Source organism: Mucor mucedo (assembly GCF_025094135.1).
Source record: "Mucor mucedo strain NRRL 3635 chromosome Unknown EV154scaffold_7, whole genome shotgun sequence".
NCBI lineage: Eukaryota > Fungi > Mucoromycota > Mucoromycetes > Mucorales > Mucoraceae > Mucor > Mucor mucedo.
The window spans coordinates 93,194-119,316 of record NW_026252291.1 but is presented as its reverse complement, the minus strand read 5'-3'; the positions used below and the strand labels follow the sequence as shown (position 1 = coordinate 119,316).

General features: G+C 36.7%; 11 protein-coding genes across 11 annotated transcripts; 5 read left to right on the top strand and 6 right to left on the bottom strand.

Annotated features, from left to right (window-relative positions):
* Positions 1 to 1,828: 1,828 nt before the first annotated feature.
* On the bottom strand, positions 1,829 to 2,756 carry EV154DRAFT_493246 (uncharacterized protein). Its single transcript, XM_051599781.1, has 4 exons — positions 2,630 to 2,756; positions 2,281 to 2,565; positions 2,099 to 2,201; positions 1,829 to 2,029 (listed from the first exon to the last, which is right to left on the bottom strand). Exons 2-4 carry the CDS (start codon positions 2,408 to 2,410, stop codon positions 1,891 to 1,893), a joined length of 372 nt encoding a protein of 123 aa, XP_051462441.1. The 5' UTR covers positions 2,411 to 2,565; positions 2,630 to 2,756; the 3' UTR covers positions 1,829 to 1,890.
* EV154DRAFT_278770 (uncharacterized protein) lies at positions 2,259 to 3,414 on the bottom strand. Its single transcript, XM_051594739.1, has 3 exons — positions 3,055 to 3,414; positions 2,951 to 2,992; positions 2,259 to 2,896 (listed from the first exon to the last, which is right to left on the bottom strand). The coding sequence occupies exons 1-3, from the start codon at positions 3,290 to 3,292 to the stop codon at positions 2,589 to 2,591; spliced, it is 588 nt and encodes a 195-aa protein (XP_051462440.1). The 5' UTR covers positions 3,293 to 3,414; the 3' UTR covers positions 2,259 to 2,588.
* A 341-nt stretch (positions 3,415 to 3,755) lies between these two features.
* EV154DRAFT_598644 (uncharacterized protein) lies at positions 3,756 to 8,259 on the bottom strand. The gene is made up of 5 exons (XM_051607059.1): positions 7,560 to 8,259; positions 7,367 to 7,490; positions 5,601 to 7,300; positions 5,450 to 5,528; positions 3,756 to 5,369 (listed from the first exon to the last, which is right to left on the bottom strand). The coding sequence occupies exons 1-5, from the start codon at positions 8,069 to 8,071 to the stop codon at positions 3,927 to 3,929; spliced, it is 3,858 nt and encodes a 1,285-aa protein (XP_051462439.1). The 5' UTR covers positions 8,072 to 8,259; the 3' UTR covers positions 3,756 to 3,926.
* A 221-nt stretch (positions 8,260 to 8,480) lies between these two features.
* EV154DRAFT_558717 (uncharacterized protein) lies at positions 8,481 to 8,867 on the top strand (the record flags this gene model as incomplete). Its single annotated transcript, XM_051605505.1, has 1 exon — positions 8,481 to 8,867. The coding sequence occupies one exon, from the start codon at positions 8,481 to 8,483 to the stop codon at positions 8,865 to 8,867; it is 387 nt and encodes a 128-aa protein (XP_051462438.1).
* A 104-nt stretch (positions 8,868 to 8,971) lies between these two features.
* On the top strand, positions 8,972 to 11,694 carry EV154DRAFT_493242 (fungal-specific transcription factor domain-containing protein). Its single transcript, XM_051599780.1, has 6 exons — positions 8,972 to 9,118; positions 9,193 to 9,346; positions 9,411 to 9,439; positions 9,512 to 10,358; positions 10,415 to 11,555; positions 11,612 to 11,694. The coding sequence occupies exons 2-6, from the start codon at positions 9,251 to 9,253 to the stop codon at positions 11,665 to 11,667; spliced, it is 2,169 nt and encodes a 722-aa protein (XP_051462437.1). The 5' UTR covers positions 8,972 to 9,118; positions 9,193 to 9,250; the 3' UTR covers positions 11,668 to 11,694.
* A 108-nt stretch (positions 11,695 to 11,802) lies between these two features.
* EV154DRAFT_278702 (uncharacterized protein) lies at positions 11,803 to 13,215 on the top strand. Its single transcript, XM_051594738.1, has 6 exons — positions 11,803 to 11,887; positions 11,977 to 12,048; positions 12,114 to 12,280; positions 12,350 to 12,545; positions 12,613 to 12,736; positions 12,799 to 13,215. Exons 1-6 carry the CDS (start codon positions 11,836 to 11,838, stop codon positions 13,067 to 13,069), a joined length of 882 nt encoding a protein of 293 aa, XP_051462436.1. The 5' UTR covers positions 11,803 to 11,835; the 3' UTR covers positions 13,070 to 13,215.
* On the bottom strand, positions 12,979 to 14,779 carry EV154DRAFT_278678 (uncharacterized protein). Its single transcript, XM_051594737.1, has 7 exons — positions 14,578 to 14,779; positions 14,469 to 14,510; positions 14,215 to 14,406; positions 13,809 to 14,148; positions 13,430 to 13,745; positions 13,224 to 13,355; positions 12,979 to 13,118 (listed from the first exon to the last, which is right to left on the bottom strand). Exons 1-7 carry the CDS (start codon positions 14,708 to 14,710, stop codon positions 13,077 to 13,079), a joined length of 1,197 nt encoding a protein of 398 aa, XP_051462435.1. The 5' UTR covers positions 14,711 to 14,779; the 3' UTR covers positions 12,979 to 13,076.
* Positions 14,780 to 15,222: 443 nt separating this feature from the next.
* EV154DRAFT_493227 (uncharacterized protein) lies at positions 15,223 to 16,103 on the bottom strand (the record flags this gene model as incomplete). The annotated part of the gene is made up of 1 exon (XM_051599779.1): positions 15,223 to 16,103. A coding segment is annotated over one exon (442 nt), but the record flags the coding sequence as incomplete, so codon positions are not given.
* Positions 16,104 to 19,476: 3,373 nt separating this feature from the next.
* Positions 19,477 to 19,767, top strand: EV154DRAFT_547689 (uncharacterized protein). Its single transcript, XM_051604772.1, has 2 exons — positions 19,477 to 19,636; positions 19,697 to 19,767. Exons 1-2 carry the CDS (start codon positions 19,504 to 19,506, stop codon positions 19,735 to 19,737), a joined length of 174 nt encoding a protein of 57 aa, XP_051462433.1. The 5' UTR covers positions 19,477 to 19,503; the 3' UTR covers positions 19,738 to 19,767.
* A 2,044-nt stretch (positions 19,768 to 21,811) lies between these two features.
* EV154DRAFT_493221 (uncharacterized protein) lies at positions 21,812 to 22,599 on the bottom strand. The gene has a single exon (XM_051599778.1). It carries the CDS (start codon positions 22,527 to 22,529, stop codon positions 21,921 to 21,923), a length of 609 nt encoding a protein of 202 aa, XP_051462432.1. The 5' UTR covers positions 22,530 to 22,599; the 3' UTR covers positions 21,812 to 21,920.
* EV154DRAFT_493220 (exosome component 8-like protein) lies at positions 22,600 to 24,209 on the top strand. Its single transcript, XM_051599777.1, has 4 exons — positions 22,600 to 23,303; positions 23,358 to 23,463; positions 23,531 to 23,673; positions 23,741 to 24,209. Exons 1-4 carry the CDS (start codon positions 22,976 to 22,978, stop codon positions 24,070 to 24,072), a joined length of 909 nt encoding a protein of 302 aa, XP_051462431.1. The 5' UTR covers positions 22,600 to 22,975; the 3' UTR covers positions 24,073 to 24,209.
* The last annotated feature ends 1,914 nt before the right edge of the window (positions 24,210 to 26,123 follow it).

Here is a 26,123-nt window from a genome sequence, read left to right as displayed (position 1 = left end):
TTTGGAAAATAAAAAGACTGCAACAACTTGTTAGCATATGCATGGCGCGACTGTCGTTTCTAGGCATTGAGTCATCTTTTTAAAGGCACGCCATTAATAGTTGCCAACTCTTTTTTATAGGATGGACACTCTTCTTTATCGGATGGCCACTCTTTTTTATAGGGTGTACACTCTTTTTTGTAGGATGGCCACTCTTTTTTGTAGGATTGCCACTCTTTTTTATAGGATGGACACTCTTTTTTGTAGGATAAACACTCTTTTTTATAGGATGGACACTCTTTTTTGTAGGGTGTCCATTCTTTTTTATAGGATGGCCACTCTTTTTTGTAGGATGGCCACTCTTTTTTATAGGATGGACACTCTTTTTTGTAGGATTGCCACTCTTTTTTATAGGATGGACACTCGTTTTTGTAGGATGGCCACTCTTTTTTATAGGATGGACACTCGTTTTTGTAGGATTGCCACTCTTTTTTATAGGATGGCCACTCTTTTTTGTAGGATTGCCACTCTTTTTTATAGGATGGACACTCTTTTTTGTAGGATGGACACTCTTTTTTATAGGATGGACACTCTTTTTTATAGGATGGACACTCTTTTTTGTAGGGTGTCCATTCTTTTTTATAGGATGGCCACTCTTTTTTGTAGGATGGCCACTCTTTTTTATAGGATGGACACTCTTTTTTGTAGGATTGCCACTCTTTTTTATAGGATGGACACTCGTTTTTGTAGGATGGCCACTCTTTTTTATAGGATTGCCACTCTTTTTTATAGGATGGACACTCTTTTTTGTAGGATGGCCACTCTTTTTTATAGGATGGACACTCTTTTTTATAGGATGGACACTCTTTTTTGTAGGGTGTCCATTCTTTTTATAGGATGGCCACTCTTTTTTGCAGGGTGTCCATTCTTTTTTGTAGGATGACCACTCTGTTTTATAGGATGGCCACTTTTTTTTATAGAGTGTCCATTCTTTTTTATAGGATGGCCACTCTTTTTTGTAGGGTGTCCATTCTTTTTTGTAGGGTGTCCATTCTTTTTTGTAGGATGGCCACTCTTTTTTATAGGATGGCCACTCTTTTTTATAGGGTGTCCATTCTTTTTTGTAGGATGGCCACTCTTTTTTATAGAGTGTCCATTCTTTTTTATAGGATGGCCACTCTTTTTTGTAGGGTGTCCATTCTTTTTTGTAGGATGGCCACTCTTTTTTATAGAGTGTCCATTCTTTTTTATAGGATGGCCACTCTTTTTTGTAGGGTGTCCATTCTTTTTATAGGATGGACACTCTTTTTTGTAGGATGGCCACTCTTTTCTGTAGGATGGCCACTCTTTTTTTTTTAGCCTGGTCACTCTTTTATAAGGAAACCAACCTTTTTCATATAAGGTGGCCACCCTTTTTGTTTGTTTGTGGAGCTCACTCATTTTATATGTTTTGCGCCAGTCTGTTCTATCAGAGTTGCGCAGTATTTTTGGCACGGTTTGCTCATACATCCTATTTCACCATTTTCACGATGATTTCACAGCCGACTTCACCAATTTCACAGTCTATTTCACTACTTTCACCACTTTCACCACTTTCACAGCCAATTTCACCGATTTTACCACTGTCACCAATTTCACGCTTTACGTGATACCCCCTTTCTTTTCACATAAGATGGTCGGTTTTTTCTATAAGAACTTCCCAGTTTTTTTGTATGAGACGCTCGCTCTATTGATATGAGTTACCTATTCTATTTTTAAGATGGACATTCAAAACTTTATAAGGCGTATTATCTGTTGTATTGCATCTTTGCTAGGCAAAGTTTTAAGATGCAGTTCTTTTGACAATTGTGTACGTAGCATTTAAAAATTTATTTAGGTTGATATACAAACGGGGAGATGGGAGTAAGCTATCTAAAGAGAACGCTTTACGCTTCCGATTCGACAGTTGAACTTTTGAAGTAACTTCTCGTCTTTTAAAAGTTCATGACGAGAGAAAACAGTCATCTTCTGTCCTTCATCGACTGCAATTTCTTTCAGTTGCTTGTGTTTTCTTCAATATAAATTTTGACATAAATAATACAATGTCAGTTTTTTCTTAATACGCGATTTTCAAACTTACCTCACAAACTCCTTTAAGTCGTCTGGATTGGTACTCAATCCCGCGTAGTCAATGACTACCAGCCGGACTGTTCTGTTGGACATGGTTATGTAATCCAACATGTCTTTTAAGAATATCAATTATTGATTGGTTACATCTACTATTCCATACTGTAATTAAATTAGAATATGTGCTTTACTTACCTTGACAGTCGCCACGGACATGCGAGACTTTGTATATAATTGTACTTTTAATATCCCTGTCATCAATTTTATCATCTGCATTAGCCCTGCAACTTGCAAACACATCTTCGCATAGTAACTTTTTTTTCATTTTGGCTACTTGCAAATTGATAGATTTTTCAACCGCTTCCTTCTTCTCGGTTGTTTTTGATTTTCTAACGTAGCCAATAGTTGCTGTTTTGTGATGACTTTCCCTTACTGACTTTCGAAATTCTTTCACGTTCGAAATGTCATTCCACAAAAAGTCTTTAAGATATTATCGTTATTCGTTATTTGTTATTGGTATATTCAGTACGCAAAATTATCTTACCTCGTAACTCTGGCCGTATGACGTGGAGTGTTCTCCCTCTTAATCTCTCTCCATGGACTACTTTTCTCTTAGTCGAACCCCACGATCCTTCTTTTCCTAACCAATCATTCAGCTGATTGCATGAAAAATTTGTCTCGGCGAAATATGGCTTTACAAGCTCGTAGAGATCCTTTTCAGTTAAAAATTTTTCATGGGTAATACTTTCAATCGGGTGTGGTGATAATATCATGTTCACCAACTCTATGACAGCTCTCCTAGATTGGGGCACTGAATTATATGTTAGCTATAATCAGACAGTACCTGAGTTTAGTATGGACTTGCCTTCTATTTCATAAGAGTCGCGACTATTTTCAGATTTATTATCTAGGAAGAAAGTTCGGTATTTACGAAAATGAAGTTAAGTTTTATGTATTATATATGTCTACCTTCTGTACTTTTGTCCTCTTTATTTTTTATCTCCTCTGATAAAAATTCCTTGAATTTCCAAGGTTCTGTTTTTGCTTTATGGATCCCTACAGCAACGGCCACGGTAGGGTCTCCATTAGCTAAATAGACAGGAGTAAGTCTAGCTTTTTGTAGGCGACGCAATGCTTCTTCTTTGTTTTCATCAGTTATTTCCAGCCCGTAAATGGCACATGCTGCTAATTCTTTTGTCAAGGACATTTTGTTATAGACGTTAATATACAAAAAAATGAAATTTGGCTAAGTTAGGATGTTTGGCAAAGAAAAATATAAAATAGAACAAGAAAAGTAAGGTTTGCTCCTATATTTAGGCAAAAAAAAAATCAACTTGAGAGGACTTTGCTTAAAGATGTATTGTGCGTCATCATATGATAAAATGGGTTATGATGGATGACATGGTGCAGACGTCAAAATTGTCCACATGTTCTCATTTATCACAAACAGATACAACGTAATTGCAACAAGATAGCATGGTAGAAACGTGCCACCTCTGTATTCTAATATGGTATCGATGTATCATTAACTTAAATGCAGAGCTATATATATAGCACAATATATCTTTGGTTAGGAGCGCATATTCCTTACTCTTGTAAAGTCTGGAAAAGAACACGGCTTTCTTTTTAACATGAACAATTGGGGTGTGTACATATATTAATTGAGTATTAGTAATTTACAGATGTTTTTTTTATTCTAAAAAAAAATGAAAAAGCGCAATGTGTGTTTGTGAAAGAGGGAGTGGGAGTCTGGGGAATATATGATGTATATTATAATAACAGGTCTAGATAATGGTTTTGTGTGTGTGTGTGTGTGTGTGTGAATGAGTTTGTGTGGGCATTTAATGGAAAAAGTATGGTGATTTTTTCACTTCATTGATATCAAATTCACCTCTTGGTGGGAGTGGTCTAAATGATAAAGGAGCCCAGGTATGATCATACTTTTGAGAACCCTTCTTTGATTTGGGCTTTTCTTCTTCTTCTGCTTCCTCTTCTAATTCTTCATCTCCTTCTCCGTCATTATCGTTACCACCCAGTCCAAATAATGCTTTCAGGGCATCCTTCTTTTCGGAATCCTTCTTTGCTTTTTCCTTTTCTAACTCTTTGTCTAATATTGACACATCGCCGAATAACGAAGCTCCTTCTGCGTTTTCCTCGGCACTGGGGCCCTTATTAATAAGCACGCTTTGGGGGACCTTGTAATCCTTGTAACGTTCCTTGAATTCGGTGATCAGGTTCTCCATGATAGGTTGAGAATGAAGTTCGATAAATTGATCACGAATGACTTCGTTCATGGCGTCAACATCACAAGCATGAGTCCAGTAACTATCATGCACAGAGGCAAACGACATACCCTTTTTATGACAGGCAACAGCGGACATCAACATATGAGTAGCATCGAGGGAATGGATAAAGTTGGGAGGGAAGGCGGAACTTTGCTTCATGGCATTGACAGGACGAGAAGCATCGGGATCTTCAATAAAGATGGTTTGTAACAAGGTAGCGATTTGTTTCTTACCGGAACGACGGTAAGGTTGAACGATGGGTAAACCAAGAGGAGTGGTCCAAATAACTGAAGTCATTTGATTTGAGGCAGGGTTACGTGCTGAAAAGATTTGATTCTTCTTTCCTGCTTTCTTTTTTGTTTTCTTAGTAGTTTCATCTTCGGGGGCAGCTGCGGGTGGAGTATAACCAGCGACTAAACCAGCATCTTGTAAAGTCTCCAAAGGAACACTCTTGGCAATACGACGAGCAGAATCCGTTAACCAATCTTGAATCTCATGGGCACCTGTAAACATTTCACCAAGAGAGGAAAAGACAACCTTGGCTAAATAGCCGGAAAGACCATAAACCTTTTCACGAGGGATATTGGGTTGTTCCTTCAAACGATTTTCGATTTGTGCACGAGCACCAACAAAGGTGACACCGTAAACATTCGTCATGACTGTTTGCTTGACTACCTTACGACTGATATTACCCTTTAAAAGAATAGCACTCTCATCACCTTCGGCAGCGGCCTTTTCAATATGCTTATTCACCAAATCTGCAACACCGGTATAGACATCAGCAGGACGATCACCAGCGGCCAAATTGACAGCACGCGCACCTGCTAAATCACCGCCAAGAGCGGCATAATGTTGAAGACCGTTACAGGTACCATCTTGATGGATAGGTAATTGAGATTTGAATTCTTCAGGTTGTCCACTACGGAAAGCAGCAGCCACTTCATAACAAGCAGAAAGACATTGCCATGGAGAATCAGCCTTTAACCACCATTTATTGCCCTGAATTTTAAAAAAAAAGAAATGAACAGGTTAGTAAACGATTGGATCCGTTGATCAATACTTTTATAATTCCCACATACTTCTAATGGTTTATCAGCAGAATCCAAGATATTATCAATGTTTTCCATTGTGTAAGCTTCTCTCTCGGTAAATGAATGTCTAAAAAAAGAAGAAACGGGTCAGTCAAACTAATAAACATTTTTTTAAGTGGGTAAAAAGAAGTGTACATACTTATCATAACCGTGCAAATTTGCTAAATGAATCTTTAACCATCTCCAACCACGAGCACCAAGAGGCTTGGCTTCATCGAAATGGAGCAAACCACGACACAAATCATTACCCAAATGATTCAAAGTGGGGGGCATAGGATAAGCACGACCACGGAAATCCATGTTATGAGGGAAAAACATGGGAAGATTTAAAAAGGCACGCGCGGTTTCGACCTTATAATTGACATCGCATCTTAAACTATGGTTGTTTCTTTCGGTGGTTTGGATTTGCTTGACTTCGGTCACCCAGTTAAATTTGGCCTTAGGATCGGTATCGTAGTTTTCGGGCTTGGGAGGCAAAACGGCATGTTCGTTTACGACAGGAGGGATATCGGCCACGGGCTCGCCTGAATTCCAAACTTCCAAAATGACCTTAAATACATCCTTATTGACTCTCCAACGGGTAGAGCCCAAAACATCCAAACCGGCTAAAACGTCAGCTAAATGATCTTGTTCTGAGGCCTTTTGAAGATAAATCAATTGTTCGGCAGAATCCTTAATTCTCATACAGACAGATTTGGTAGAGAGGTAACCACCCGAATTGTAAGAAAGCCAAGGTCGAGGATGAACCAACATGGGCAAAAGACGAGGATGAAGGGTATCACGTACAGGTTCACGCGATAACATGTGAGTCAATTGTTCAGAGAACTTGATGATACCTACACGTTTACCATGGACGTATTGGTATGTGTGAAAGAAGGCGGGGATATTTTCAGTGATCTTCAAGCCAGTTTCGGGATCTTTACTAGGTACAGGGATTTTAGCAGCATCCAAAAGGATACTTGTCAAGACAGAGCCAACCTTGGCACGGATGGTACTAGGCCAAACAGGGTTCCATTCATCGGTACCAGCCAATGCAGTTCCACCTTGTTGGATAGACAACTTGTCGTTTTCGACCTTTGTTTGTGCTTTTCTGACAGCCATATTGAACAATTTACCGTTGGCGAAAAGGGTATGTGCATCATTATGACCGGTGATATCCTTAGACAAAGTACCTTGTGTACTCTTCTTCTTGATTTGTACAGCATTGTATTCCATTTCTACCGCCTTTCCGACATCAATGATAGCACGAGCGGTCTTCATACCATCTCCAATACCGGAAGAGTTGTGAAGACGTAATAATTCCAAAATTGTAACAATCGATAAAGTTTCCTTCTTTAATAACTTCAAAAAGGGACCGTAAGCACGACGATCACTCTCTCTCACGGTAGCAGCATCACATCTCTGAATTTCATCCTCGATTAAAGGCAGCATATTTTGATGCCATTGCCACATGATACGTTTCAACGGTGTTAAATGCATGGCGTTCAATGTGTCACCTCTTTCGATACTTTGTTCCTTGTTGTGTAACAATCTCTGCAAGGCCATTTCATAACCTTGATGTTCCAAGCCCAATTGAAGTTCGAAAGGATCCATTTTGGCCGAACTTTGAGGATCTTTTAATGCGGCTAATTGTTCTTGCAAGAAGTGCACACCGACGGATTTGGTAGGTCTGACTTCAGGAACGACTTCGATGGGCTCAGCAACCGTGCTGGTTGTGGCGGCCACATCCTTCATAATGGGTTCGGCACGAGGACCCAAAATTTTATCGGTAGCGGTTTCTAATTCCTTGAGAAACTTTTCGATGTTTACCTCTGTAGTTCCTTGACTCACAGCAATCATCTAATGATTAAAACAGTCAGTATATCTTTCTCTCTCTCTCTTTTTTTTTTTAATAGATGTCTTTACCTCTCTGAACAAGGCAACGTCATTCTTGGTTAAATATTCTGATTGTAACATTTCATCCACTGTGATTCCTTCCGCACTTGTCATTTCTGTCAATAAAGCTCTTGCGGTATGATAACTCTTCACCCTAAAAATAAATAAATAAAAATTCCCCAATTAGTGACAAGGTTCGGATATATGCGTTATAAAGACTTACTTTAAAAAGCCCTTTACGATGATGGCATAAGTATTGGGATCCGCATTGATACCAAATGATTTCATATTATCGAACCAATTCAAACATTGTTTGGTCATTGGCTTTAAGGGAGCTTCGACAAATCCATTCAGAAAAGTGTTGTAAATATTGACATCGGCAAATATCTTCATTTCTTCAGGCTTTGATTTGTAGAGTTCGATCATGATACGCTCAGCTCTTTCCATACTACCTGACATGATACATGCCTTTAAGATGGCAAACTGTTCAGCTACGGTAGAGGGTAATACACGAGCGGTTGATTTGAAGGTACTGAGACCAGGATTAGGTAAGATGATATGTTCTCGCTCGGGTTTGCTAGAAGGAGCGGTTGCCGTAGCAGCAGTGCTATAGTGGTTGTAAGGTCGCAACAGAGTACTTGTGCATTGTATGTGGTTATAGCGACCGACAAGGAAAGCTCGTTTCAACGCTGTCGCTTTTTGGTTCGTTGCTTGTCTAACTAATGACAACGACATTCAGGGTCAATTATAAAAAGAAGTTGAGTCTTGTAAAAAGGAAAAGAATCGCCCACAGTTGAAATTAAAAGGTAAGAAAGATATATATAAAAAAAAAATGAAAAAATATCCTTAGTCAAAAAAAGAAGAAGCAGAATAGTATAAAAAAAAGCTGTCAAGGGTTGCTTTTTTTACCAGGTCTTCTATCTTTTTTTTTTTTTTTCCATTTTCCTATTTTACCCCCAGGTAAGCATTAAGAAAAAAAAAAAAAAACTGTGACTTTTGTTTTTGACATTCCGAAGGCAGTCCAGTGGAGTGCGTTCCTGGACCAATAAACCTGCAATCAAGTACTCAGTCTCCTTTATATCCATTGATATGGATATACTAAGACCAGGCTGATGCTGATGTAAAATACATATTGGTTTCTGAAATGAACGAAAAAAATACTATAGTGAATGAAGAAGATATTTGCACGCAAGTACAGGAAGATGATCTCTTGATAGAAAAGTATCTATTTTACATTGGGTTTGTTTTTCCTTTGGCATGGTTTATTGGCAGCACAACAAGACGTTATCGGCATTCCTCTTATATTTGGAAAAAGCGCTGTCGAATTGCAGCCACATTGTGTTTGACCTTGACGATTGTCTCCATTGCGGTTGTCACCGTGGTTAATCCACAGCTTTTTGGTTTAAAATCCGATATAGGAGCACAAACTTCTTCTGCCTCCAACAATGCAATCCGACCTGGTGTACCCATCATAGGCACAAATGATTACGGTGATACAGTGGCTGGAATAGGCATTGACGACAACGTTTGATTTTTTTCATTGTAAAAACTTTTTCCCTTCCACCAATCGGGTGAATAAATAGGCCGAACATCCATCTTTTTTTTTTTTTTTTTTTCCCTTCTTTTGTTTTTACAGTGCACAACTAATGAGTGAAATGAATAATAACGTGTATAATTACAATGAGCAAAGTAGTAGTCAACCGAGCCCTAGTTCCCAAGACCTAAATATGTTGCCTAATTCAGGCACCTCCAACCCAAGACGTACTCGAATCACCAGAGCGTGTAAAGTGTTTATAACTCAACACCAAGAAAAAAAACTTGCCATTAATCTTTTGCTTTCTTATTCTTACTTATAGGTGATACTTGTAGACGAAAGAAAATCAAGTAAGTATATGTTAGTCCCATGTATTGTTCATGTACAGACTATTCAACCCATGTAGGTGTGATGTGGATTCAAGGCATCCTTGTACAACTTGTAGACAATACGAATGGGAATGTACCTTTCACGATGTAAGTCAAATATTCAAAAGACGCCATGTGCACCCTCACATTAAAGACCGTTCATTACTTGCAGACTCCCAAAAAAAGAGGACCACCAAAAGGGTAAATTTGAAGAAAATAAGCATATATTTATACATATATATCTTTGCATAAAAATTTAAATATTGGGATTAGTTATATCGAGAGCTTAGAATCAAGACTGGAAAAGATGGAATCCATGTTAAAGACAATCGGAAATGATACAGAACAAGCCCATCCACCCAAAAGAAAAAAGACACAAACACCCATCGTAGAAGCACCACATTTCGAAACACCACCCATTGAAAGACGCAACGATAAGATGGACCTGAATTCAATCACATCAAAGGGAAAGGTAGTGCGATATCACGGAAGCTCGTCTGGCTATTATATAGTTGGCAACATATTGTCTTCCGAAGAAGCGCCGGAATCTTCAGCTTCAACCGATGTACCAAGAGATGCTAGCAAAGTATTAATCGTACCTTCTATTGACGGCCGGGAATCTTTTAAGCTTAGACAAATGAATGTCAGTGATAATGATTTAATGGTCGTGAGAGACACTACTGCTGATGAGGATGCATGTCAAATTGCCGATGATGAGGAAGAGGCTTTGGATGATATTGTGCCGAGACCCATATTAGATGCCCTTGTTCAAACTTACTTTAGAGATACTCATTCTACACTACCTGTATTACACAAAGAGGAGTTTATGGATGCTTACGAAGGTCGAACAACACCACCACCCTCGAAATTATTAACTTATGCCATATGTACGTATGCTTGTTTCTTACTCGGAAGCAATGATTCCATCTTCAAAAAAGCAAATATTAAACGAGACGATGCCTTCAAGACACTTCTCGATAGAGCCAGTATCTTGGTCAGAAAAGAATATCTAAAGCCTCGTGTGGTGACTATTCAAGCCCTTATACTACTATGTGCACATCCCACCTACTCGACTAGTTCATATAGAAACTGGATTTTAGCTGGTATGGCTGTCAGAATGGTAACAATAAGAGAAAAAGATTATCTTATCTTGGGCATTAATCTCTATTTTAATAGGCGCAAGATTTAGGTCTACATCGTACAATCACAACAGTCGAAGTATCAGAAGAGTTTAAAGAGAGAAGAAAGAAACTATGGTATAGTGCCTATGTTACGGATCGATGGTGCTGTGCTGTGATGGGTCGACCACTTGCAATTGCTGATTCTGATTGTGATGTGGATTTACCTTTGATTACTGGCCCTGATAATAATGAAGATCTAACCATGTTTGTTAATTTCGTGAAACTCTCGGGAATTCTTGGTGAAGTACTTCGAAGAATTTATTCTCCCAAGGCGAAATTAAATGGATACAAGACGAAGGCAATGGAGCAAACTGTTTGGAGTTTACATAAAATGCTGGAAGAATGGTTTAATAACGTACCGAACGATTACAAGATTACCGAGGAAGATTTACTAGACATGAGATTGAGTCCCAAGCTCTTTGTTGGAACAAAAAAGGTCTTGGAGGGTGGACCGTTAACCGTATGTTATCATGCTGTTGTATTACTTTTACATAGACCGTTTATTGTATTGGACATTGATGAAAATGATTTACCATCACTTAAAAGAGGATCTGAATTATGCAACCTAGCTGCAAAAGCTGCTGTCGATGTAGCAAGAGCTATACCTTATATGGCTATCGCAAAATTTGGTTGGAATTTTGCTGTGTATTCTGTATTTCAAGCATCATTAATTCATGTTTACAATTGTACAAGTAAGGATCCAATTGTATCACATGAAGCAAAGCATTATGTACATATATGTGTTCATGAATGTCTTGGTCCTTTAAGCAACGATATACCTGCGGGTCCACCACTTATCCCATTTCTCCAAACATTGTCCAATTTATTAAAACCTGACGATGAAAGACCCTCTGGGCCTGAGCAACAACATCATCAACAACAGCAGCAACAACAGCCCATGAACACCCAGACTCAATCACCTCAACAGCCACAGCCACAGCAATCTATGCCAATGCCCTCCTTTCCTCAACAAACCGAAGAATCTACAAGTAGAGGAGACGCTGGAAGTTGGTTACTATACGGTGGTATCAATGGAAATCCTGCGTTAAATCAAGCTGCATGGCAGCAATTATTTTCTACAGCTGGCACACCTTTCACCGGTAGTGATAATGCTAATAGAGGTTTCGATGTTCAAGGTAACAAAGATGTACATATATCTCAACTGAAAAATAAACTAAAAGCTGATTTGTAGGTTGGGATAGTTTTTTCATGGAAAATCAAACAAATAACGATATCTTCATGCCTTAAAAATCTTGTAAATAAAAAAAATAGCTCTTCTTTTTTTTTGCATTGAAATACAATCCTGGGTAAATATTTAAGCAGCAGCGGCATTCGTATCTCAGGCACACAAATCCCAAAATAATCAATTTTTCCCTTCTCTTTCTTCTCATTATTTTAAAAAAACCAACCTCAGAGATGACAAAATCATCTGTCGACAATCTTGTGTATATTGATGATTACATTGACAGTATGTTTTAACATGTCTTTATTTTATTTATTTTTTGGCTTTACGTGTCTGGGTTTAACTTTATCTCTCTCACTCTCTTTATTCGTTAGTCATTGAAGCTCTTCAAATCGATCTTCAAAAGAATTTCACCCTTTTAAAAGAAATGGATGGTTATGCACAAGGTAAAAAAAAAGTGCTCGGTAGAATTCCACCAGAAGGAGTTTTCGTTGACATTTTTATGTTTTAGAGTCAACTACAGCCACCGCCAAAGCCGCTATTGACTTGATTGACAACATTGATTGTATAGACGCCAACGATCGGTTTATAAAATTAAAGGCCATGGTGGAATTACTCAGTGAAACAGCCCAAAGAAATAGCGAAAAGGCAGCACTTGCCAAAGTCACTTCTGATGCAGTAAAGTTTTTTTTTTTTTTTTTTTTTTTGGTTGTTATGTATTGATTTATTTTCTGTTACACGTAAAAGGTCGATCGTCACTGCAATCGTTTAGATGCCAATTTAGTTAAATTCGAGGAAAGTTATCCTATTGGAAAACTTCGCATTGCCTCTTTACCCGGATTAGCCCCTTCTTCCAAAACTTTGCGTGAATATTCCAAACTTTCCTCCAAAGAAAAAATCACAAAAAAAATCAATGATAGAAAAGAATCACAGTCAGCCAAAAGTAAGATTCCGTTCATGTCTTCTCAATGGATTTGTATTTAAAAACGTCTCCTCTTATTTTTTTTTAGAGAGAAGAGCGCCGAAGGAAGATATGTTAAACATACCCAGATCATTAAAAGATGCAAGAAATCATACTGAAAAAGGAAAACCAATGAAAACATTGCCTTCCAGAAAGAATGGGAAATTGAAGTCGTAAGCTAAAATTTTGGATCGATGCAACGAAATTACTAAGTATATATATATATACGCTGTAGATCCGATACTGATATGTCTGTTGATCCCAATGAGCCTGTTTATTGTTACTGTCAAGGAGTTTCGTATGGGGAAATGGTAGCATGCGATAACACAGAGGTAAACAAAAAACAAAAAAACAATCTCAACAACCCCTTCTTTACTAAGAGTTTTTTTATAAAGTGTGATATCGAATGGTTCCATCTTGCCTGTGTAGATTTAAAGACTGTGCCAAAAGGAAAATGGTATTGTGATAATTGTAATAAATATAAAGGAAAGCAAAGAAGATCATGAACACAAATTACTGAAGTTGTACAGGTAAAAAATTGCCTACAATCACAGTCTACATAATTTTTTTGTTATATTATCAAGTAAAAAATATATAAACTTTAAATCCTCTCCCTCCTCCACACACACACACACACACACAAATCTATTCTGTACTTACAGGAATATTATACTTGTCTCTTCTTATCGTAAAAGAAAAACAGCATGATTTAACACTTGTCGTACTGCTCTTTAAAAGACAGGACGTTAACACAGCCTTTTGTCCAGGATCAAATGCTATATTTCCATATTTCTTGGTTATAAAAAAATATAGTATAGGGTTTTAGCATAAATAACAAAAAATCGCAGGACTGTTGTACAAATTACCTCCCAATAATTGACAGCCGATTCCTCTGCCATTAATTCATATATACATAAACGCCCTTCTCTAAGGTCTTCAATTGGAACATTTACCAATGATGCAAACTCTTTGTTTCCTTTATAAATCTCTCCAGTACGTCGCCATAGACAAGCAGGGATCCCCATTGAACTAAAAACACGGTCATAATCTAATAACAGTCGTTCAAAAGCCTCTTCTACTAAAATTAAGTCGATATCCGTTAATGATTGAGCTACTGATCTAAATGCAGGACGAAAGGTTCCCATCACGTTTAAAATACGCTGTCTCGTTGAAGCAGACATACTATAAAAAGTTTTTTAGTCTCTATGTTTTGCTCTCTATGTGACATTTTCCCTCATATCTTACTTGTTGTCCATATATTTCTGTAATCTGGCATATCCATTGACATAATTATACGGTTTTAAAAATCCAGCTTCATATTTTGCATTGATGACTTCGGTCAAGCGATCCTCTAATCTTCCATCAGATGGATCAGCTGCGGTCAAAAAGAACTTCTCGGTTGAATTGACTTGTTGTGTATCTTCTACTGCTGGTTTAAATATCTGTGATTCTGAGCCCAAAGAGTCTAAAAAATTACTGATCACGGATATTTCATTTCCCATCTGTTCACTTGCAAATGTCAATTGGCCTGATCCCATCTGACCAAAGAACTGTAAGGGTAAACCACCTAGATTACTTGGTGTAGCTATACATGGAATAATGGGTCACTGATATATATCAGATTAAAAAAAAATTAAAAGTGACCCCTTACCAACAAGGTGCTGTGGTACAACAGGGATCACACCAGAAGTGCTGGCATCGATAAATGAATTTGACGTTGTTGCTTTCTTGGCCACTGGGGTAGCAGATCCCTTGTTATTTGTCGAACTGCTTGAAGGATTTTTAATCTCATCATGACATAAATGTCCTATGCTACGCTTAATACATCTCTGACAAGGTCTGCCTATAATCCAATGTTTATAACACATTTTTCATCCGTTTTTTTGTAAAGGTTTCTTTTATTACCATCATCACAAGTCATATGAGATCTTCTACAATAAACACATGCTATGATACATAATCAAAATTACTAGATACAACACTCTACACAGAATCGAGACAAAAAAATCCATACCGTGCGTTACTTTTCTTCTTTTTGGTCCGGTTCTCTTTTTCTTTCCGGCAGTGGTTGAGGAAGAGTCCGTGCCATTATTATCTGGACTAGACTCTCTTTGCTCGTTCATCTCTCCCGAACGTGGTTCTGTCATTATCTTATTACCGCAATGGAGTAAAACAAAGATGGAGAAGAATAAATAACAAAAAAATTGGGAGATAAGAGTAAGAGATTATTAATGGTTTAAGGTGTCACCATCATTGATAAAACTGTTACTCCGCTTCTAATTCTCACATGATTGTGCGTGTGCCTGACTCAGTATTTTTATGCTTCACAATAAATACTTAATCTGACACGCTACATACCTGCCCGTATCTATCAACTAGGGCAATTCTAGTTGTTTAAAACAAACAAAATGCTTGCCTTTTTGGACGAAGCGTAAAATAGAAAAATTCAGGCGAATTAAGAATTGTTTCCCAGATCGAAAATGATTTAAGTCTTGGACCCAAGTTGAAAAATGATGTCCCCCAATCTTTTTTTTTTTTTTTTTTTTTTTTTTGCTGAGCATGTATCATACCAGGATGAACAATCCATGATTCTATCACCATCGAAACGACCACCTGATGTCAATGTCTTATCGTGACAACAATTACACACTCTTTAATTATCAAATCCATCAATTATAACAGCAACCATCCTGTCTTCTCTTCTCTTCTTCTTTGCGGTTCCTAAGCTCTACGAAGCCTTACCAAACATGGCATTCCGAAAAATATTCTTTATTACTATTACGACTTTCAGTTATTTAAGTTTATCAAAACGAAAACCATTAATCGCCTTTTTTTTTCTCCCTAGAGTTTTAAATGATTTTTGAAACAGTTAACTATCTAGATAAGAATGCCTTAAGTTCTTATGAATCTGACCGATCACAAACTACAGCGTGGCACTTTTTTTAACCACAATTTTTAAACACAGGTACGGTGATTATTAAACAATAAGTTGTTTTGGCGGGAAGGTTTGCAACTGTCCGTTTATATTAATCGGTGGTGGGTGCTAAAATTATTTTCTGGTCTCAGTTGCAATCACTACAAGTTCAAGATCTCAAAAATCATGATCTACGTGTTTCTGCTCGACGTATTCCGTAGGGACTTTGGCAGAGCGGACTTCGCGTTATGATATATACCATCTTCTCTTTATATAACGTTTCCGACAATATAATATTTGATTTTGCAGACTGGATGTCAAAGACTTTTGTGTCAAATTCTGAATTCACGTGGGGAATTGCAATATCTTTTAACATTGACATCATTGAATTAATTTGCTTGGTGCCATTGTCAATCACGTTATATTTATTGACATGGCACTGACCAAAAGAAGCCTCAAAGACGGCCCGCTCATGTGCCATTCCATCTACGTATCGCGCTGCGTCTTGGTCTTCACTTGAATGATGCATGCTTGGTATTTCGCCCCAATGTAATGATAATAAACACGAATGTTGGAAAGACAGGTATAATGCGTTGTACCTGGGATTCCCCCTCATAGTCTCCATATGGTGTTGTTTTTCTTACTATTGTAAAACAATGCGCAAAAGAGAGTAAAAACTCCCTGACATTAATTAGCTTTTGCTTCTTTGGGTTAGCAGGGGTTTTGGTACCCCATACGAGAGATGGTAGACTATCCACTTCTTGCTTTAGTGCTTAATGTAACAGTTTCTCTACAAGTATAACTTGTTTTAATGTACCCCAACTGGTTTTAGTCACTTCCTTTTGCTTGAAAGCGACTATGGGCGTTTGTTATAGACTGGATAAACATCTCATTAATCAGGATTCAATCCGGCTGAAACATTTTGGATGATAAAATAAACAATGAAATCATCCTGACATAAGCCAATTCTTGTTTATCAGTTTATATATAGGACTTTTTTCTTTCCTTCTTTCCTTCTTCTTTTTTCATTTTTATACATATGTTTGTGTATAACACCATCTTTTCGAAGAAAAGTAATAAATATCGTAAAAAGGTTAGTTTTAACGACTTTTGTTTTTTAAGAAACTATGAAATATAACCTCTTCTTTTTTCATTATCATGGCTTAGGCTAGACTTCTCTATATGATGAAGATTTTTCCATTAATTGTTGTAGGCATTGTAAGCCTGTATCTTAATATACCAATCATGGTGGGTCAGAATTTCGAGTAGTAAGCCGTCTTTAGATATCTGCTGATGGTTCCAAAATATGTAAGAATTATTACAGCTCTATGGTAAAGCCTAACTTATTCCTGTATATTTAGCCAACGGAAATCCCACTGTAGCTGTTGCGGTGGGGGCACCGGGTAAAAACAGAACCTTGGAAATTCAAGGAATTTTTATCAGAGGAGATAAAAAATAAAGAGGACAAAAGTACTGAAGGTAGACATATATAATACATAAAACTTAACTTCATTTTCGTAAATACCGAACTTTCTTCCCAGATAATAAATCTGAATGTATTCGCGACTCTTATGAAATAGAAGGCAAGTCCATACTAAACTCAGGTACTGTCTGATGATAGCTAACATATAATTCAGTGTCCCCATCTAGGAGAGCTGTCATAGAGTTGGTGAACATGATATTATCACTACACCCGATTAAAAATATTACTTATGAAGAATTTTTAACTGAAAAGGAACCCCATAATACTTCTTTTCCTAACCAATCATTCAGTTGATTGCATGAAAAATTTGTCTCGGCGAAATATGGCTTTACAAGCTCGTAGAAATCGACTAAGAGAAAGGTAGTCAGTGGAGAGAGATTAAGAGCGAGAACACTACACGTCATAGGTAAGAAACTTTTGCGTACTGAATATACCAATAACAAATAACGAATAACGATAATATCTTAGACTTTTTGTGGAATGAAATTTCGAACGTGAAAGAATTTCGAAAGTCAGTAAGGGAAAGTCATCACAAAACAGCAACTATTGGCTACGTTAGAAAATCTAAAACAACCGAGAAGAAAGCGGTTGAAAAATCTATCAATTTGCAAGTAGTCAAAATGAAAAAAAGTTACTATGCGAAGATGTGTTTGCAGGTTGCCTTTAGTGTTCGGAATGAAGATCGAAACTCTCGAGCGAGCTTCGGTCGTGTTCCAGTCGAATCTCGCTCGAATGGCTTTTTTAAAGATTGAAATCGCTCAAAGATCGCTCGAATCCAAAAAAAAAGTGGCATATGCTCGAGTACAAGAACTGGTGCACGATCGGTGCCAGCTCGAAAAGTTCGAACACTAATTGAGTATCAATCCAGAAGACTTAATAGAGTTTGTGAGGTACGTCTGAAAATTGCGTTGTAATAAGAAAAAACTGACATTGCATTATTCATGTTTAAGATTTACGTCGGAGAAAACACAAGTAACTGAAGGAAATTTCAGTCAATCAAGTGTAGTGATCTACTATATTTTTCTACAAGAAGTTTATATCTTAATATATGATATAAATATATCAAGCATGATTTAGTAATCAATAACCCAATATACATAGTTATGACCAAATAAACATATCATACTATAAGGTTGCAACAAGATAGTAACGTTGCCTTTTAGTCTTTATAAAACACTGAACAATATAAGAGGAAGTATTCAAAAAGCCACTTGAGTCGTAAAGCGGGAAGAGGGAACTTCCAGCTACACTTTGTTATTGTGTCTTGTCGTCCTTCTATCTATGCATAATTCTTTACTGTTATTCTCACTTAGTATGTGTATGCACGCCAATTGTTTACATGCGATTTGCATAAATCTATTTTTCATACTCCGGGTATTTTATGGGTGGTGTGTGCTTTAGCTTTCCCTTCTAATGCACCCGACCCCAAAACTTGTATTAAACAAATTTTCAATTCCGTTGAGCTGTGATATTAATTAGATTGGATGATATAACTTGTTTGATTAAAGAAACAGGCACTGGTCGACAACCGAAACAGAATGTTTAGATTCAGCCTTCACAGTCCGTTAGAGACACTTATTTTAAAGAAGCTGGTTCTAAAATGAAGTGCTTTTTTTTTTTGGAAGTATGCATGATTACAATGTGCTTTCTATACACAAGCAGATGAATTCAAATAGTTTTTTTCTATTGTCAAGAATAAAAAAAATCATGCCAAAAGTCTTCATTGGGGGTGAAATAAGCACGACATTAAGACTGAATCGATAAAGGTGAAATATCACACCGAAAAATGCATTTAGTTTTTTTGTCATCCTTTGATTGGTTTCAGTGTTTATATGTATTCTTGAAGTAATTTGAGCAACTCAAGCTAAAATGCCAGTTATTTTTTTATTATTGTTATTATTTAGCATAAATACGATCCGACTGGAAATTCACAATGCATTGTATTTCACAATACCATCTCTATATTTTAATTGTAAACTTCGGTTAATACATTTTCCATTGGATCGAAATCCCCTTCCCCTTAATGAATAATTTCTCGTGCCTGACTTCTTTATAATAATGTCAGTTGAAATTAGCCCAAAAAGAAAATGCGGGGCAAAATATATTAACAACGACGTTAGTATTAGTAATCCCAAACTATTAAAATAATCCATACCAGGAAAAAGATGGAAAAGTCTGAAACTTTATTGGTGTAGCTTAAACAAATGTCTGAAAAAAAAAGGGTGGGTGGGCTGTATACAAGCTTTAACTAGTGTGATACAAGGGTATTATCGTATTTCCCACAGTCATGATAACCTTATTTCCCCAGAATTCACGTAGCACATTATATCCTTATACGGTTCGGATAGTTTACTTGTTTTGTAAGCATCCCGGTCAACGTATACCCGTCATGAACAAGCTTATAAAAAGGTCTACATATGGTGAATGGTGTGATATATTTGTAACCTGGTGTTATCTTCCCATTGATGTTAAGTTAGTCGAGGTAGACCTTCAGCTATTTCCAAAACTCTGCATAGAAGACCCGGTATTATCACAAAGTAGGAATGTTGATTGGTCATATTAAACCAATATCACCTGCATTTACCAATAAGATTTCCACCATTGAGAGCATTCTTAAAGCGCGCCATCGAAGTATGACCTTCCGAATTCATGTTGTAGCTTCAACATGCTTAAATCGTTAGTATAGGAATTCTTTCTTTTTCTATGTAAACTGGGCATCCATTGATCCTTCATTAGTTTATGCAGCAATACATATGGGAATAATTAGGCTTGTTTAAATTTATAAGCTTGTTACATAATATGGAAGCACTGGTTTTAATGTTAATTAAATGTTACATAAATAATGTGCTTTAATCAACTGATTGCTTCTTGAATTTGATTCCGGCGAATTCAATACAGGTCTCACTGGAGCTATTTCGATCCAATTGATTTTGCTACCAAAATCATTGTCGGTCTGAGGGAGATTCCACAGCAGGCCTCGGACTTTGCCGCGGGCAAGTCATATGAAGTTAGTTTAACGTGAATTTATGCATAAAGCTACGCAATTTTTATATGCGGAGAGAAAGATTACGTAGTCTAAATCATATTGTTCATGCTGTCGAAAAAAGACATCATAATGAAGACATGACCAAAGAGAAAGAGCCTGCTACTGATGTATACGGATGCACATAGACAACAAAAAGCTTTGCAATGATGGAATTTAAAATCATGACGGAATTCTAATAAAATTTAAGGCCAAAGGCTTACAAGGAGTATACGACAGTTAGGATAAAAGGTAGCTAAAGTTGGTTTTCTTGGCTCTCCGTGATGAGCATGAGCTAACTAAAAGAAAAGCGAGAACAAAAAAGCTCTCGGGAAAATTCCACTGCGCATTTAACTATTGGTTTATTAAGATAGAATCAATCTACCTCTAGATATATACCAGACAATATATAGGTCATTATAGTATTTCTATAAGTTTAAGTTATACACTCTATTTAAAGTCGTCCTGTAAGGCATTGAAAGTGAAGTGGTTCTATGCAAAAAAAAACAACGCTTCTTTCGGACAATAAATTTTATCTAGGCCAATCATAGCACAAATTCCAGGCCAATGAAAAGTGTACCTTGATTTAGTTGAAATTGCTTCATGGACTCATATGACTCTGTCTCACTTTGTTTAGAGCAGTATAAGCAGCCCGAAACGGCCAAAAGAGAGGAAGCTTTCATCCAATGTACCTCTTTTTCAAGCATTCATTGCAATTGTCATTACAAATTTTCTTAAAGGTTTAGGCGATTTGAACGTGTGCCAATTTTTTGTGTCTCATTGTACAAAGATATTCGAATTAATAGAAGCTTATATTTGCTTCTGTATATATTAAACTCATATGCAATATATATCCTGATAAGCGACATTAGTTGTAGTCTGGATGCACAATCCTAGCATTATGTGTATAATACGCTTCGTATTCTACGGATTGGGGCGGGGACTACTCAAAGTCTTTACAAAATGCAATCCTATTGGCTATAGCGTTCCCACTATCTGTTTGCAATTTTTTTTTAAAAGGTGAACGGCGATCTGAAGTCTAGCCACAGGTATAAAAGGTTCATGTTACTAAAAACGGGACTACATCTGATGTCCCTCGTGGAAACCTGCTAAATACTTTATCTATTTTGCCATTTGAATCTTTTATGGTGTCTCCATAGTACAGGTTCGGATTTATTTTTTCAGTGTACACAGTTTCTAGAAGTTTGACCAATCTAAAACCGCACAGACATGCGTCATATATCGATCGTGTGGGATTCATCCCGTATTATGAGTAATGTTTTTATTTTTGTTACTACTGAAAAAAAAAAAGACATAAAACTATAAATATAAAGTTGTGGGGCTATCTTGTTAATCGGGTTATTTCATTTTTTTTTTTGGAAGGAGCTTATACAAAAAATAATGGAATGATTAAAATATACTTTTTTTAGAGCGCTTTTTCGTTCTATTTATTTTCTGGGATAATGTATACTCATCAGATATTTTATGTTTAACAAGTAAAAAATGATAGTGTAACTGATAGGTTACTCTAAAAAAGAAAAAAAAAATAAACAGTGCAAAAAAAAAAAAAAAATAGGATGAGAGACGTTTAATGAAGACGGGGTATTCGTTATCATTTTATGACATGTGCTAGGATACCTTGTACATGCATTGCGATAAAGCAGATAAATATAAATAATCGCATCATAAATAAATATCGCATCATAATATACGTAAAAACGTATTCTGATTCCTAAAAGGTTTGGAGTAGGGTACAAACAATAACCCACAGACCTACATCATTGTAATATTTGAAAAAAAAAAAAAAAAAAAAAAAAAAAAAAGGCTGGTTACTATGTAACAAGGGGTGGAAATGGTTTATTTATGAATGCTGGTATAATGTCTATGATGCTAATAAACTAGGAATGTATGGGTGTGTATAATGTTTGTTTGTTTTGTTTAGACATGAATGGATGAATGATTCATAATAATGGGAGGCAATATACGGGCTTGAGGAGGACAATCTAGCAGATCTAGTAAACTAGGTGCTGCAGTTGCAGGTCTTGAAAAAGTGACGGGATCAAGTAATTTACATTCAAGCGGAGTGAGTTTCAAAGTACGGACAGACAATTGAGGAGATGTTTGTGGGGTGAAAATGTAATCTGTGTCAGAATAATGAGGAGTTTCATTAAATTGTGAGCTCGAGGCAGATAAAGCAGGTGATGGCGGCATAGATAGAACAGGTGTGGTTGTTCTCGCACGCTTAGACTGTTTACGCTCCTTCTTTTTGCTTGAGGTGTGGATACGAACATGACGAGTTAATTCATCAGAACGAGAGAACTTCTTCTCACAACCAGCAAATGTACACTGATGAGGTTTTTCACCTGTATGAGTTCTAATATGACGAGTTTGATGCTCTAAGCGGTAAAATGACTTTGGACACATTGGACATTTATAGGGGCGTGGAATATTTGATTTATCAAGTGATGATTTACTGCTAATAGTGTCCTGCGGCATGATGATTGTGTTTGATAAACAAAGTAAACTTGAAGCAGCTTGATATGCCATGATATGAATGATATAAAGAGAGAGAGGAAAGTAAAAAAAAAAAAAAGAGAATGTTGAAATGAAAAAAAGACCAAGTATTTATATAGAAGGGATTACCTGATTTAGAGATTATAACACAAAAAAAAATAAACCCGACATTGATTGTGAAAGATTAGAAAAATGGGGGGAGTTTCAGCCGAAAAAGAAGAGTTTTTGCTACATTTAAATTCTCACGTATACCTTAATATTCACACATAATAAATATACATGCAAGTGGGATTCTCACACAACTTGTGTATATCTTGTGGGGTATATTGGTTCTTTAGCACATGCATGTGTTTATTATCTAGTAAGCGTCAGAACTTTAAACACGCAATAGTATCACCCCACTCTTTGGTTATCATCGTTCCGATACTTCCTACATCAAAATACAAAATGAAGCCACAAGATAACCGGTCACGTACACCATGTTTTGTTATCAAGCTTGCTATTTTAATTTTTCCTTTTATTCATATACAAAAAACGCGCTTACAACAACAATGTCGACTTCAGTAGAGAATTTTGAAATCTTTAGCAGAATCCAACCCCAAGAATATTTGAAACGTTTCCTTGATCAAGATGTTCGACCCGACGGAAGATTATTAAATCAGTTTAGAAAAACCATGATTACCTCAGGTGCTATTTCGACTGCTAATGCTAGTGCTATGGTACGTTTAGGTGGTACCACTGTTGTTTGTGGAATCAAAGCTGAAGTGTGTGAACCCAAATTAAACGTTCCCAACCAAGGGTTTTTAGGTAAAATACCCTTTTTTATATCAATGATATATAATGCTAAGAGTCTCTATCTAGTCCCCAACGTCGAACTATCACCTTTATGCTCACCTAAATTTAAACCTGGACCTCCTTCAGAGAAAGCACAGGCCGTATCCGAATTTATTAATCAACTCTTTATAAAGTATGTAATATATAATTAGATTATATAATGCAGGCTAAATTAATATGTAATATTTATATTTTCCCAGATCAAACATTTTTCCCTTGGAAAGTTTGTGCATCGAAGAAGGAAAGGCAGTGTGGGTATTATATGCTGACATTGTATGCTTAAATTATGACGGCAATATATTGGACGCAAGTTTATTAGCATTGACTACGGCATTAAAAGATTGTAAGTCATCATGTGCGATTGTCTGTGTGTGTGAAGAGTGACAATAACGTTTTTCTGTTGAAAATAGTAAAGTTACCAAAAGCAGAAGTTTCTCCCTCAATGGTAGTTGAGGTTGATGCTACAACATACACAGAACCCATTCAACTCTCACGATTCCCTGTTTCATCCACCTTTTGTATTTTCAATAACCCTCAAGTCATCTTATCCGACCCAAATGACACTGAAGAAAGTTTAGCAAAGGAAGTCGTGACCATCGTTACTGACTTGGATCACAATCTCGTAAGAATTTATAAGAATGGTGGAACTACAATTGATGTAAACGGATTAAAACAATGCATTGAAAACGCAAAGAAAAGAACCAATGAAATTAAATTACTGATAGATGAAGCACTCTTATAAAAATAGTGTGGGTTTTTTTTACCCCACAGAATATGATGATAATAAAAAAAAAAGTGTGTGAGAATGAACATATTTGGGTGTCAAACCGCGGCGCATTTGACATAAATATCAATAATTGACGGATTTTCCCTTTTGACCTTTTTGGGCGTGAGCTATTTAGAGTTACACACACATTACATCAGCATATGATTTAATTTAGGGGGAGGAAATAAGGCCATGTTTTTAAAAGGGTGGGGGGAGGGGGGACTTCGGAATCAACTATCTTTCTGGCCCGGTATCTTTTTTTCAGGGTCTAGATACCTGGTGGTTGTGGGGAAACAAATCACACACTGCTACTGAAAAACGTGGCATGTTTTTTTCCTTATCGTTTGCTGGGAAGAATTTATCTAATGATTTGATGTATTCCCACCAAAAACACATGATTTACGCACACATCACGACTGGCACATGCCTGTCCACTATACATTTGTTTAAGCATTATATACCTTATTTACCCCCTGTGTCACACTACTATCACTCCCAAAAATACTTATCATTATCATATATATATATATATACTCTCCCTTCTGATAAAGTATAGATTACATTTTATATGATCTGCATCAAGTGAGTCTTGCCGTGAGAATCTTTTTGTTTGTTAGTTACCGATACCATGCCAACCTTTGTGTCGACTTTTGATAGGCTTTATTTAATTTACCCATGAGTGAAGACTAAAAAAAAGAAAACAATTGCATCATGATTGTTTGTTATAAAATGACCAACTATGATGTGGGATAATCTTTACCAGACCAAAACAAGAATTTCTCAATTATTTATTTTATCAAAGCTGCCCAGACCCGTTTTGTGGAATAAGAAAAGTGTGAGATTGTGTTTAGCGGGTCCCCTCTCGTCTGGTCCCAGTCAAACAGGATTATTCGGGTATTATGAGAGCAGAGAATTGTATAAACACCATGTTTGCATAACAAAGAAAGCTGGGAAATCATGTCCCCCATCCCCCCGACGCGCATGCATTAATTTCTCTCGAATGTTACTTTATTTAAAATGGCTTCATTTTATTTATATAAGTATGTACACTAATCAAAATTAAGAGTTTTTTTTTTTCTGCTAAAGATTACCAGATATTGTGTCACAACGGATTAGAAGGGAAAGAGGTTTTCCTCTTATTATATGTGGAAGCTAAAGGGATGAGATTTCGTATAGATAGATGTAGAACAAGATAAATTTTAATTGGTCTGTTTATTCCTCCAAACGGGTTATTTTTTGCACATTGATTACCTGAAAATTCCTGGTACACAACACTAAATACCTCCCCTTCCCACATGACACAAAGACTTACGGCTGGACATAGCGGATTTAATCTTTTAAAAGCGGTACAAATTTAAAAAAAAGGGGGGGGGGAGCGGGGGCGGGGAAGAGGGGGTATATGAATAGGCATCAAGTATCTATAGGAACCCGAGCCTCTGTTTTTAAACAAAGGAAACCTTTGTATCATTTACCCCACAATGTGCTACCTTTTGTGTCAGTCACAACTTTAAGGTTTATCCGTGTAGCCTATTTTAAACAGCTCTAATAATACAGTCTTTCTCATTTAGCGCTATTTCTCTTAGTTGATACTGAAGCGTTTTTTACGCAGAAATAGTACAACACGCCATGTAGAGAAATTGGAACTCATATGAAGATTTTTTTTTTGAGACCAAAAGAACAGATACAGGTACAGAGACACATGAATCAAACATACCTTGTCCTTTGGTCAGTGATAGCTCTGGTCAACTAGAATTTGGCAGGAGCTTATGGTAGCAGGTATAATTTGTCAGTTTTCTTCCGTAATAAGAAGAATTACCAAACCCTTTTATGTATACAAACTCGACAATCCAACCTTCCGAGTTTCAAAAAATAGTATATGGGTTTATTTAAGGAAAACAAAAATAATAAAGAATAAGATAAGAAGTTCCTGTATAAGTTTTAAATGACAATGGTTTATAATTATAAATACACGATAATAAGGCTGTATTGTTACGCTTGTCATTACCTAAGCTAATGAGAAAAGCATT